Source organism: Taudactylus pleione, unplaced genomic scaffold (assembly GCF_031769625.1).
Source record: "Taudactylus pleione unplaced genomic scaffold, aTauple2 ptg001314l, whole genome shotgun sequence".
NCBI lineage: Eukaryota > Metazoa > Chordata > Amphibia > Anura > Myobatrachidae > Taudactylus > Taudactylus pleione.
Genome location: NW_028285714.1, coordinates 4174177 through 4188885, shown reverse-complemented (window position 1 = coordinate 4188885; position 14709 = coordinate 4174177). Strand labels below are relative to the sequence as shown.

The 14709-nt window shown below is 40.1% G+C and overlaps 1 protein-coding gene across 1 annotated transcript in view; it reads left to right on the top strand.

Moving 5' to 3' along the window:
• Window positions 1-14709, top strand: part of CDHR1 (cadherin related family member 1) — a 205878-nt gene that overhangs the window by 73339 nt on the left and 117830 nt on the right. Inside the window, exons 7-9 of the mRNA XM_088463117.1 lie at window positions 8631-8747; window positions 11974-12117; window positions 12392-12470. Of these exons, the coding sequence (XP_088319243.1) occupies window positions 8631-8747; window positions 11974-12117; window positions 12392-12470 (340 nt within the window). The remainder of the gene's footprint in view (window positions 1-8630; window positions 8748-11973; window positions 12118-12391; window positions 12471-14709) is intronic.

Below are 14709 nucleotides of genomic sequence, written 5' to 3'. Positions count from 1 at the left end.
ATTGTGTGTGAAGATATGGTGACGGTGTGTTTTTATGTATACCAAGCATTTCAACATGTGTGAAGGTCATAACTTCTGGGACTACTCTTCCCAGGTAACACAAACCTTCGGAACTTGGGGAGAGCCACTTATACGTTCATCCTCTCTACCTTTGTACTGGCTTGCGGTCAGTAGGGGGTGTGAAGTCGGCTATTAATACCCATTAGCTTACACATATTTTGAAAAACATCACCTGTGAAATGAGTACCCTTGTCACTCTCGATGATTTTAGGGATACCGTATCTGCATACAAATTCCTGAACTATTTTCTTGGCAGTAAATGCAGCGGTATTAGTGGCCGCTGGGTAGGCCTCAACCCAATTAGAAAATACATCAGTGCACACTAATACATACTTAAGATTCCTGCAGGGTGGTAATTGGATGAAATCAATTTGTATCACCTGGAAAGGTCTATCAGTCGGTTGAATGTGGGACGGTTCGGTAGGGATTGCTTTCCCTATGTTCTTCCTCATGCAGGTCAGACAGGACATTGCTATCTTTTCTGCTTGTTAAGAAAAACCTGGTGTGCACTAGTATGCCCTCACCAACTTGCACATACCCTGTTTACCCAGATGAGTCAAGCCATGTGCTGCCTCAGCCAGGCTGGGGTAATATGCCTTGGGGGCTACTGGCTTACCATGTCCATTCTTCCAGAGCCCGGAGGACTCTTGCCCAACTGGACTTTTCCTGAAATTGAACACAAATTTTGCATCTCAATTAATTTCAGCATATCAATTTTATGGAAAGACATAATTTTTCAGTGGGAGAAAACGTTTTTAACCCTGCTGCCCATTTTACAGCTTCATCGGCTCTGTTGTTGCCCAGTGACACCAGGTCATCCTCACATGTATGGGCTTTATACTTGATTACTGCCACCGCTTTGGGCAGTTGGATTGCTTCTAAAAGATGTTTTATGTGTCGGGAATGTGCAACTGGTGTGCCTGCTGCTGTCATTAAATTTCTCAGATGCCATAGAGCCCCGAAAACGTGCACCACCCCGAACGCATACCTAGAGTCAGTGTAAATGTTAGCAGATTTGCCTGCTGCCAGTTCACATGCTCTAGTTAGTGCTACTAACTCTGACACCTGCGCTGAGTGAGGAGGACCAAGAGGTTTGGCTTCTATGATGTCTGTGTCATTTACAACAGCATAACCTGTACATAATTCACCTGTGTCTGTTTGTCTATGACAACTCCCATCTGTGTAAAAAGTCACATCTACATTCTCTAAAGGTGTGTCGTGTATGTCAGGTCTAGCAGTAAAGGTCTGATTCAGATATTCCATACAATCATGTGTATCATTATGTCCGCTGAACTCACCCTCCGCCAGCAACTCGTCTTTTTCCACTCTTTGTACATCATGTTGTACATATGGTAAATACATTGCTGGATTCAGCGTGCTGCAACGTTTAGCAGTGATGTTCACAGGTGCGATTAGAGCTAGTTCCCATTTGGTAAACCTAGCTGAAGAGACGTGTCTGGTTTGAGCAGAGTTCAGCAGAGCAGATACAGCATGGGGAGTATAGACAATCATATCATGACCCAATACTACGTCCTCACTTTTACTCACCAATAGAGCGGTAGCTGCTACACTTCTCAAACAGGTGGGGAGTGATCTTGCCACAGTGTCCAATTGGGCACTGTAGTATGCTACGGGTCTACTGGCATCACCATGTTTTTGTGTTAGGACACCTGCAGCACAGGCTTCTGTACAATACAAATCAAAAAGTTTTTCATAATCAGGTACTCCCAATGCAGGTGCTTTGGTCAGACTATCCTTAAGATTAAGGAAAGCCTGCTCTGATTCCTCTGTGTGTATGACACGATCGGGCTTTGAGGAAGAGACTAAGTCCTGCAAAGGCAAGGCCAAAATAGAAAAACCTGGGATCCATATTCTACAGTATCCACACATTCCCAAGAAGGTACGAATTTACTGTTGATTCTGCGGCAGTGTCATTTTCTGTATGGCCTGGATTCTATCATTTGTATGATGTCGTAACCCCTGGGTTAGGCAGTGTCCCAAATATTTTACTCTGGATTGGCACGGCTGTAGTTTGTCCTTAGCCACCTTGTGTCCTGTATGCGAGAGATGAAGCAACAAAAGTTTAGTATCATTCAAACTAGGGATGTGCAGGCTCGGATAGGTTCGAGTTTGCACGTGGAGTTCGGATTTTTCCCTCCAAAAAAACGGAACTCAGAAAGAGGCAAAACGTCATCTTGCATGGACGAACATCATCATTCCTGGACAAAAGTTCAGGAATGATGACTATGAAACCTTGGGGCACCCGTGTCCATGTATATTGCACACCTCTGTATGTAAACCGCAAATAGATACTGACAGTCAGGGTGGAGAGGCACAGAGAAGAAAGCAGAACAGAGGTCAATGACAGTGAAATGGGTTGCATTTGGTGGCATCTGCATCAGGATGACAGCTGAATTTGGCACTACGGGGAATTGGCTCTCTACTACCTTATTAACACCTCTAAGGTAGTAGTACCAGCCTGTAACCCCTCCCACCACTCTTCTTCACCGGAAAGATGGGACTGTTGGCTACACTAGCTGTACGAACTAAAATTCCCTGTTGCAATAATCGCTCAGTTATTGGAAAAACCCCTAATTCTACCTCCTGTTTTAGTGGGTACTGGGGAATTTTTGGAGCTTGCCTACTGCCTTTTAAATTTACCATTACGGGGCTTAGGTTTGCCATTAATCCAGTGTCCTGTCCATCCTTAGTCCAAAGGGAATCTGGAATTTGGGACAATATTTGATCTACCTGGGATTGATTTTCATTTAAAGTGGTAGAGTGATACATTATCCTTTGGGGAGTGTCTAACATATCCCGCACCTCATGCGCAACTATCCCAGGGATATCTAAAAATACACCATCAGGGGTGCAATATATAACACATCCAATCTTTCATAACAAGTCTCTGTCCAGCAGGTTAGTAGGATCCACAGCAGCCAAAAGAAAAGAATGCCTGGTATGCAACGGCCCAATAGTAACCTCTGTGGATTTTGTTAAAGCATAATGCTGCACTTTACCTGTTACACCCATTGTTGGTACTGTCTCGTTGGTCACCTGTAAATTAACGGGAGATTTTATCACTGACCTGGTTGCCCCTGTGTCTACAAGAAAAGGATATTCAGTACCAGCTACATCAACCATCATGACCGGTTCTTCCCTAGTACTTCTCGTTCACCTGACTATCTGTAGACTACCGGTATGACATGACCCGTAGCGTTGGCTACCATTCTCCAATAAAGCATTAACGGCCACAATTGAAGATGGTGCTTGCTGGATATTTGCTGGTCTCTGTGCATATCCCTTATGGGGATATCCAGGTACTCTCTGGTTTGGGGTTCCTACCCTTTTTACTCTGCAGGTTCTACTTAAATGTCCTGGCTGGTTACAATTAAAACATATTCGTGGATTGGATGAAGACATGGGTTGTTGTGAGGTTTGAGCATGGGGAAAAGGTGGTGGATATGGGTAGGGATATGAAGGATAATGGTATTGTGGGGGATATGAAGTTTGTGAGTAGTGTGGGACCTATGGTTGTGTAGGGTTAGTAGAATAGAGCTGTGTTTGCTGTTGCATGGGATTAGTGAGGGCATATAACTGATCAGGTGTAGGTGTGTGTGTAGATGCAAGTGTGTCTGTTGGCTGTGATGTTACCGTCATTTCTTCCAGATCTTGAATACTGTAAGCCATTAGTTTTTCGCTCTGGGTCTCTCTCTTCTTTGAGATGTTCTTATCATGTTCTATGGCAGATTCTATAAGTGTTTCTATTGTGACTCCCCTCCAGCCAGGTTGTGAGGTCTGAACCCAAGTATTTAAGTTTTCCTTAAGACCGTCCATGAGTACCGTGACTATCATTCCCCTGTGGTGAGTACTATCTTTAATATCTTCTATCCCAGTGTACTGGGTGATAGCATGCAGACCCCGGTCACAATACTCTTCTGCAGATTCACTCTCCTTTTGCTTTATTATGAAAATTTTGTTCCAGTTAACTACTACCGGAAAATTTATACCCAAATGAGTTATAATGCGGGAGATGTTACCTTGGTTTACTTGGTCCGTTAAGGGAATGTCACCATCCAATATACAATCCGTGATAAATTTTGTCACTTTGGTATTGCGTGGTAGACAGGCCCTTAACACCACACGCCAATCTTTATTAGTTGGCTCATCAGAACTACCCAAATTCCTCAAAAATCTCTGACATTTGGCTAGTTCCTTTTTGGGATCGGGGAAATCATTTATGATGGAATTTAGTTCTGCTCTTGTCCAAGGACAATGCATTACCACTTCCCTCTTGGGCACTACACCGTTCGCATCTGCATTTCCATTCGGAACAGTTATTGTACGAATGGGATGCAGACCAGTAGCGCTGCTACCTTTGACCTTGTTACCTGGCTGGGGGTTTAATCTGTTGCTGCTACATATGGTATTAACAACTTCCTCTATGGGTGCAGAGGGTGTTAGCACTTCCCTTGCTGTTACCAATGGAGATGGCGGCACCACTCGTGATTGTCGTGGTGTAGCATCTATCATTTGTACAGCATGGGAAATGGCAGACATTACAATAGGCTCATCATCCACATCATGAACATTTTCTTTATAGTTGCTTAAGAGAGGGTACAAATTGCTTGTTACAGTTTTATGGGTATTTTTGATAACTGTACTTGCACCTCCATCCACATAAGGTGGGGGTGGTGCGCGTAAACTGCTGGCAATACCTTCCACAATGCTACCTTGCTGCACGTGCGCACCATTTTGTGGCTTGCCTGCATTGCAATTCAGCATCGCGGATGTATTCTCTGGCAATGCCCTCACAACGCTAGTTTGCGTCGCTTGCGCATTTTTAAGCCACGCATCCCCTTCATGCTGCCACAACTTTAAACATTCATAATATTTGACATTTTTCTCTCGGGAGCGCATCAGACTGATGTGATCCCGGACATTATCTAATACATCTTTATCAAAACTACCAATTCTGGGAAACAGTCTAACACTCTTCATCATCATTTTAAACCATACATCACAATACCTTATTGCATAAGTACCGTACTTAGTATGCATAATACGATGGGCCGATCCAAACGGCGCTTCCATTAGCATGTTTTTCAATAATGATTTAAACTGGTGAAAGATAGTCAAGATACTTTCACTTACCTGTGGACGATTTAAACGGCAGCGCCCACAAACCTGTGAAGATTTGAAGAAGGCTACACCACACACCCGTATAAGATTTAAGAAGGCAACTTCCACACCTATGGAAGTTTAAGTCGGCTACTTCCACGCACCTCTCTACAACAAAGACAACATGTACACCTGCTACTGTGTATAGAAAGGTAAGCTGCTTACCGAGCGGCTAGCACTTAGCCCTTAAAGGTCATACGGTACCTCTAACTTTAGGGAACAAGTTACCCCTACCAACAAATACTCACTTTTTTCCTGCACAGAAAAATACACGTTAACCCAGATATTGACAACAATTGAAAAGAATGTAAACCTCAACGGCTTTGTGTAAATACGTGGCAGCACGACCGGAAGTACTATTGTGCAACCAGTCGCATACACAGTAGCGACTACCACACAACCATATGACAACCTTTAGCTGCGTACACAAAAGTGCATCTTTACTGTGTGCAAAACTGTGACTCAGCCGCGTGTTCAATACTGTGGCACCCCTTTAAATGTTAGGTTCTATCAACAAAGGAAAACAAACTTTTTCCTCTCTTGTCCCTGGATTCTAGTCAGCGTCCCTGGCTCACACAAAAATGGGTAGTGATCTCTCAGCACCGAGAAGTTGCAGGTAAACCCTGCATGTGGCCACTCCACCCTTTGGTGAGAAATCGATAACCGTAAGTGCCGTGTGAGCGGGTAAGTGACCTCACTACGAGCCCCCAACTAACGATACTGCCTTTGAACATCTATATACCCCTGCCTATACCTTCTAATATCCTGCTTATAAACCTCTACGGATGATGCTAATTTGCGTATGCAGTCATACAGTAAATAAAGACTCCAGACCTAGAACCTGTGGTTCCAAAGCACAAAGTATTATTCAAGTAAAAGTACAGCAGTTACACGCTATGATCCTCATATAATCTTAGCACAAAGAGATTATACAGACCCAAGTACAATTATACATACGCAGCACTCTCTGGTCCAGATGTAGGCATCAGCAAGAAACCCCTCATCAATCAGCATTCAGCATGGAGACTAGCAACCCAGGGTCAGATCACACATATTTATACCCCCCAGGAATAAACAACACAATAGAGAAGTTTGTTGCTAATACCATTGGTCCTAAAGGAGAGGGCATATGTTACAAGGCATTTAACAGGTTGGTTCAAATAGACACAGCCCAGCCTCTAACAATTGGTGGTCTCTGGTTTCCCACCTCATGCAAATCCTAACAGTTGTTCATATAATGTACATTTTGTTGCTTGAAGTCTCTGCGGTCCATAAGTTGAAAATGCATGTTGCAATCTCTCCATCGATATTACCGGAATACTGTTGAGAGAGTACACATCAGTACAATACCAAACATGGCTTACTTATCACGTATAAAACCTTAGTTACAAAATAACCTTTATTTCCTAGCAATGATAATAAATGTGCATACTCGAATCTTATACCTTATATCTTATGGAACCTTGTATGTGAATATGTAATGTGTGAGTATGTGGGGTTTGATGTAAAGACGCTAGTTAACTTGGGGCAGATGCGTGTGCATGGAGCTAATATTCAGCGTTTTCATACAGGGTCTTATGCATTCGCTAATATGCGACTAGTTAACAGCGCAATTGTGCGTATTAATGTGTGTATGAGAAATGGTGAAAGATGCAATCACATGATGCTAATAGTAATATCGGCACATGTACTAAAGTGTATGTTTATCTAAAATGGCGCTTAGGCGGCCATTCGCAAAATGGCATCTTGCGATCTCATTTCCAAGATGGCGTCTTGCGGCCAGAAGCAAGATGGCGTTTTTAAACTGCTCTTGTCTCAGCCAATTATCCAGTTTCGACAATACATTCTTGCAGCCAGTCATAGCCCACAACACTGTTAATTCGTAATAGCACTCATATTCCAGGCAAAGGGCAGGATATACTTAAGTCTGAACCCCTGTTTTCTGAGTCTTGGCCACATTCCCATATGTACCAAGCTCCAGAATGTGGTCCATTCCGGAGCTTGGACCCTGTAATCAATGCCATCTACAGATGGCGTTGCCCAATAGAAGCCTATGGGCTTCTTATCACAGTTGTGAGAAGGATCCAATCATATGTACCCGATAAGTGTCCGGATGTACCGCATCCATGATGTAAAGCTTAGTACATCCCACCCAAATACTGTATAGTGTATATGCAGCAATTTTAGCTAATCTGCATTGGATGCTGAGTAAATCCAACTTTGTCCTAATCCTTAGAACAGCAGAAATAGGGGATGTGACTGACATATGTTTTTAAATATCTGTCTAGCAAATGTATCTGATATTTCACATTGAGCTGTTACAGTACCACCTTTCAAACATGATCACTTTTCACATGTCGTGCATAACCAGTGCTTACAATGGTGATTCTGTCATACTTGCTTTAATTCAGTGTAAAAGGAGCCAACAATATCTAAACATACATGCCTACTCTCCCGAATCGGCTGCTGCTCCTGGCCCCCTGGAAAAGTAGGCATGTTTCCCAGCTCCTCCAGTCCACCCCCCCGCAATACTTACCCAAACACCCACAGTGGGGGGGCTTATGACGTGATTCTCACTGAATTGCCTCATCATGACCCTGCCCCCCTGCTCCACAATGCCGAAACTCTCGGCATTGTGTAGCGGGGACGGGGCCAAAATAACGCGAATACGTGGCTCCGCTCCTAGCCCCGCCCCCAAACGGCATGTCTTGTCCCGATCATGCCCCCTTTTGGCCGGCCCCGCCCCCCTGCTAAGCCGACCTGGCTGCTCCCTCCTGGAAGGGGCAGCCAGGACATCGGCAAGTATGATCTAAAACATGTTGCTGTGCCACCGCATCTCCCAACTGTAGATGCAACCAAAAGTTCTATTGGGATGTACTATAGTCAGCATATCACCATAGTCATTTTGCATGCTTATAATTACATTAAAATACAAGTAAGTAGGTAACCGACCTAACACTGTGATAGTTGACCTGGGTGCAACACATTCAGAATCAACTTTAATTACACATTATTTTCCCATACTATTTTTTTTAAAGTAAATAAAAAATAACAAAACTTATTTAAAGTTCATTATACGGAAATAACTGGAACAAAAATGCAGAAAGAATTTATTTTACATTAATTCATTATTGAAAAATAAGGAGATTTCCTAAGACAAATATCTGTAAATTATCTGAGGAAATGAGTATGATTAAATTGACAAGGGAAAAAGCCAGGGAAAAGCCTTTTTAGTTTTTTTTTTTTATAGATCTTGTATGGACATGTAGAACCTGGGAAGATTAGAACTGCTTAAACAAAGCTGTGTTAGGTTATTTTGAGCATTGGTGTCCTGAGAAAAAAGAACATTCTAAAAAAAGATTTGACACTCCTGACACTTTTATTTTCAGAACTCACATAGTGCTAAATTCACAGTAGATCGTCACAGTGGAGTTTTTCGTATTAAAGCTGGGATGTCATTAGACTTTGAAAAATCAAGAACACATTTTGTCACAGTCCTAGCAAAGGTATGTACTTTTACCATTACTTTAAAGAAAAATGAATGTTATATCATTCTTGAATCCAGAAGTTCTCTTAGGTTATCCGATTATGTGTGCAATAACACAACTGGAGCCTTTGTAACCTTTCCACAAATGTGAGCTAAAACCATGTCAAGTTCACAAATGTCCCACCATCTTTAAGTTAGAGGTACAGTCTGTGTAATATATATATATATATATATATATATATATATATACTGTATGTATATGTGTATATATATAAAACCAAGAGTAACTCCATGAGTTGCGAAGATTAATGCACTCTCCAGACTTGTTAGTTCACCATAATTCATAAACTTCATTAGCATGTGTGGAAATAGTTGTCAACATTTCGGTCCACATTAGAACCTTTATCAAGGCATAGTACAATTAGAGATACATATATCTGTAATATACTGTAGAAAAAAACAAACAAAAATAAGAAGAAACATGGTTTCAGAAACTACAAATATGCCTCCCAGGCCCTTAATCTGGTTGCTAATGCTGAAAATCATCTCTAATGTAGACATCAGACAGGCAGGTATATGAACATTCAAACTGTATTGCATGTACAGGTTGAGTCTCCCATATCCAAATATTCCGAAATATGGAATATTCCAAAATACGGAATTATTTTGGCATGACTGAGATAATGAAACCTTTTTTTGATGGTTCAATGTACGCAAACTTTGTCTAAGACACTAATTATTAAAAATATTGTATAAAATTACCTTCAGGCTGTGTGTCTAAGGTGTATATGAAACATAAATTAATTTTATTTCTGTACACAAACTTTGCTTGAGCCACAAAATTATTGAAAATATTGTATAAAATGACCTGCAGGCTGTTTGTATAAGGTGTATATAACACATAAATGCATTCTGTGTGTATATTTTGGTCCTATTCCCAAGATATTTAATTATGATATGCAAATATTCCAAAATACGGAATATTCCGTTATCTAAAATACCCCTGGTCCCAAGCATTTTGGATATGGGAGACTCAACCTGTATTAAGAAACAGCCTCATATGGAGCTCAATATCAGGATAAAACACAGGCTTTAAATATCACAAAATCATTTAGTGAAACATGCAAGGTAAAAATTGCTCAGTAATACGAAGGTAATTGTGTATTAAAAAAATCTATTTAAAATTATGTTAAAATATACTATATTTCTCAATATGTGATCGTTTGATGTAAAAACAGCTATATTATGCACAAGACTTTTAAATAAATAGATTATAGGGGATTTTCTCCTTTAGCTCTCTCAGTGAGATGGTATCTAATCTATGGATCCAATGACTCTCACATCATCTAAGCACCAGTAAACTGTCACCACCCCTGTCTGGTGGGGGTATCCAGTCTATTATCCTGCATTTTAATGACACAATTTGGTGTCCTTGTGGGGTGAAGTGTCTGGCTACAGGCTTATTGGAATTTCCATGTTGGATAGCTAATTGGATGGATGCATAGTGGTTTGCCATATGCTCATGGAAGCACCTGGTTGTCAAGTCAACATAATATAAGCCACAGAGGCATATTAATATGTACACCATGTGATCCAATCTACAACGTAGTTGTCATTCGATCTTTATATTTCTGCCATTATGGGGATGGGCCAGTGCTTTCTAACTGAATGTTGTATGGTGATCGAATAATTATCAAAGGTGGTAACAAATAATGGACGATCAGTGGTTTTATTGGTGATAGTACGTTGTGCAGATTTGCACCTGGCCTTCTGTAGACCTGTTTTAAGTACCTTACTAGTGTAACCTATTTCCAAGAAATGATTTTTCATCTCAGAGATCTGCATCTCTTGATTAGATTGTATAGTATTGTTCCTTAAAACCCTTAGGTACAGGGAATTTGGCAGGCTGTCTTTAAGTCCTGATGGGTGATGGCTAGAGGCCATAAGGCAAGTATTACGATCGGTCGATTTTTGGTATAGTGTAGTTTCAAGTTTACCATCATGTATCAATACTGTTATTTCTAAGAAGTTAATGCTATTGTTTAATACCATGTGTGAACTTTACTGGTTCATCCATTGCATTTACATTTTCAACCATCTGATAAAAGGCTGGTTCAAGGCCATGCAATAGTATAAAAACTTCATCAATGAAGCGTTTGTAGAAATTGATACTACATACAGCGCTCAGGAACAACAATAGAGTCTAATTTGAACCCCTCTTATGCTAACTTGTTTATGGCAGATTATGAAGAACAATATATCTATCCACGATATGGACATTATATCAGTTTCTACAAATTCTTCATTGATTGTGATTTTATACTATGTCATGGCCCTGAACCAGCCTTTCATCAGATGGTTTAAAATTTAAATGCATTGGACAAACCAGTAAAGTTCACACATAGGCAGGTATTCAATTAGCCGCTGGGTTTACCCCGTGACTAATTGCCGGCAAAAATCCCAGTGGCATGGGGAAAAGCTATTCAATAAAAATATCCTTTTTCCCGTGCTGAAAAATCAGGACTCACGCGTGGAAACACACTGATTCCACGTAAACTGCGGAATCAATGTTTTTTTCCCCGAGCACGAGCCTGATTTGGTGGTTTTTGCATGGATTTTACCTTGCACCTCCATGAGCTGCGAGGTAAAGTCCAACTGCGGGGACTCGCACTCAGGGTCTCAGGGACTCGCGCGTGAGGAAACCCTGCTACTTGAATAGGTACAGCGCGGGTAAACCCCGCAGCTAATTGAATATGCCCCATAGAGACTGATGCAAAGTTGTATGTGTATAGTGAATTTTGTACTATTCCAACATGCTTAGAAAGTGAACACACGCATGCATGCATATATGCAGACCAATACGCATTTTACACGTATCATATATTACGACCAGAGAAGCAGAATGAGGGAAGGAAGGAACATTCTCATGTTGAGGAAGGACATGTTCCTGCAAATGTGGCCCATGCAGACCAGCACATAAGCATATATACACCTGCTATGAGTTATTTCTTGTACACCTAGTATATGGCAGGTGCAAGTACACTCTGGTGATGATGACGGATAGTAAACCTGACTAATATGCCACTGATGCATAGCTCTGAAATACACTTATTTTACATGCAATTTTCTTTTGAGTAATTTATGCCCAGTTTATTTACAACTTTGTATTAGTCCGATAATATATATATATATATATATATATATATATGTGTATATATATATATATAATTTTTTATTATTTTAAGGATGGAGGAGGAAAACTCCGTGGCAAGTATCAGGTATTTACATCCACGACCACAATGACCATCAATGTTGAGGATGTGCAAGATTCTCCTCCTGTGTTTGTAGGAACACCTTACTATGGTTATGTCTATGAGGACAACATACTGGTAAGAGGATTTTATCATTTTGTTTTCTCTAATCTTGTGTTAGTGTCATTTTACATAACCTTAGCCTTAGATCCACTTGAATCGTAAAGCCCTGTAAACCCATGGAGTTAAAAATATCAAGATTTAGTACAAAATGATGAAGGTTTTATGGATTTTAGAGGACATGGTAAGAACTGACTTCTACATTGTCTTATGAGGTATGTACAGTATATTGTTTTAACATTAAAACTAAACCTAATTTCTGTAACTGAACCAGTATGTATCATTATACCAGGGATCAGAGATACTGACTGTGGTGGCATTTGATGGGGACAGAGGTAATCCCAACACTATTCTGTATTCTCTATTGGACGGTGAGTAGACAATTACTGATACATTTGTCTTATTCTGTATATGAAAAAACATGGTTCAGTGGTCTAAATAATATTGGACCTAAGCTAGAGTTAGGGGTAAAATCAGCTTGAAGGTAAAGTTTAGCATTTTTTTTCAGAACCATTTGCACTAGAGTGGGTGGTGGGACAAAATGTATTGGGCGATTTAAAGGGATCAGTTTCTAGCTAAACTCTAAAACAAGGTGTAAAAATAAAGCTGCACATAATTACCTGCACTACAGAGAAAAATTCAGACAGTATTTTTCAAGCATTAAACAGAAAACTAATTTGCATCCTATTTTGTCCACTGTGCAAATGTTTTAGCTGAATTTGCTCTATTTTGAATTTATACATTGTGAGAAACAAACTGATAGTAAATGTATAGTAAATGATGACCCCATTTGAAATTTTGGGTATTTTCCTAATTATAGTGTCGTGAATTTTCACTGTTCTGGAATGTATCTGGTGGCTGTTTTGTTTCAAAAATTGTCTATATAATGTGCTGCATAACCATGCACCATAAGCCAAAATTTCCACACCTGGCTGTTCTATGACCAGTGTGCATACCCAGATCACTAGCAACTAATCATTATGGTACAGCAGTCATCTACATATGTAATGCTCATTAGCCTACTTGTATTTTGTTCATACTGTAAGTAAATGACTAAAAAGTTGTATCTGAGTACTCGTCAAGCTTTTTAGAGCTTGATAAATTGCACAGACCCCCATTCCCATATTGTACATGGGGTTCACAAAAGAGAGATCTGTGATATCTCCTGTGTTAAATATCCCTAGTACCTACAGTAGGTGCGAGTTTTTTATACGGAAACATTAGTCCCTGCATGAATATAGGGAGAAAATGGCTTAATCCCTTAGTAATGTAGATTATGAGAGGTGGGACACAAATTACTCTGTTTGCTTGTTGTGACGGAAACAGTGGCCTATGTATAATGAGTGCAGGATGAGTAAGGCCCACACTGGATACCCTGCACCCACTTAGTATACTTACCTCTCTGAAGTCCCACGTCAGCACTGCACAAATCACCGGGAAAATGGTATGGCCACCGTGTTTCTGGAGACCTGTGTATGTGCAGTTGACTTTGGCACTTTGACAGAGTCTGCTCGCAACTGCACCACCGAGAGAGGAGAGGGCCCACATGATATTGCACACTGGCTCCTCCTTTTTTAATCTGATGGAAACAACAATATTTTTATGAATCCTGGGAGTCAGGGATCATTAAATAAATTTTTTAACCTGAGGATGTTTGTAATATCCTTCTTTAAATTTAATATACTCCACAAAGTTTTTTTTCTATAAGACAATGTATGCATGCTACTAAAAGTTGCATTTCATAGTAAAATTGTAATTAAATAGCTATTTATAAACAATATAATATGCAATCATTAATATAATGCCATGAGTGCAATGGGGTCTATACATCAGCATTCAATTGGGGCAATTCTGCATTTTGCAAATGACTGTAAAAAATTGCCAATGAATGGGGCTCACCGATTGCCGACCAAAATGTTGAATTTCACCGACCAATCTGGGCTGTAGATTGCCAGTGTATGGTAACAGTCAACCGACTTGCAGTACGTTATTTGAATTATACTAGTAAACGGGGCACTTTCATAATTCACAGATATGATGTTTGGATGAAAAAGATCTGCAAATCACTGAAAAATATCGGCAATGAATGGGCGCATATTGGTGGATTGGAGAATTGTTAAATCGGGAGGAAAAAATGCAGAATCTGAATTCTTTTATTTTTTATTTCTGATGTATGGGCCGCATTAGTCTTGACATGTTTTGCCATTACTGCTAACTATGTTTTTGTTAAACATGGAATTGTATTTCCTTATTGAATTGTTCACATAAAAGGTTTTTTAGCTGTCAGTAACTACAGTCATTTCAGGGAATAGAGTGGGAATTGCACTAGGAATCATTGAGGATGTTGAGAGTTGGAAAAAGATTTAATTTTTAATAGATCGCATGTAAATGTTTTATGGTTGTGCACTTTTAGAGAAAAAAAGAGCTAGATTTCAAATAACTAACTAATACTTTTTTTAATAAATTATCATGCGTTTTGTCAAAAGAATGGCAGCCTCATTAAAAGTCTGCAAAATCAGTGTATTGATTTCAAAATACTAGATACACAAATACAGCATAAAACAAACAGTACATGTTTACTGATTTTGACTCTATGATGCTCATTTCCAT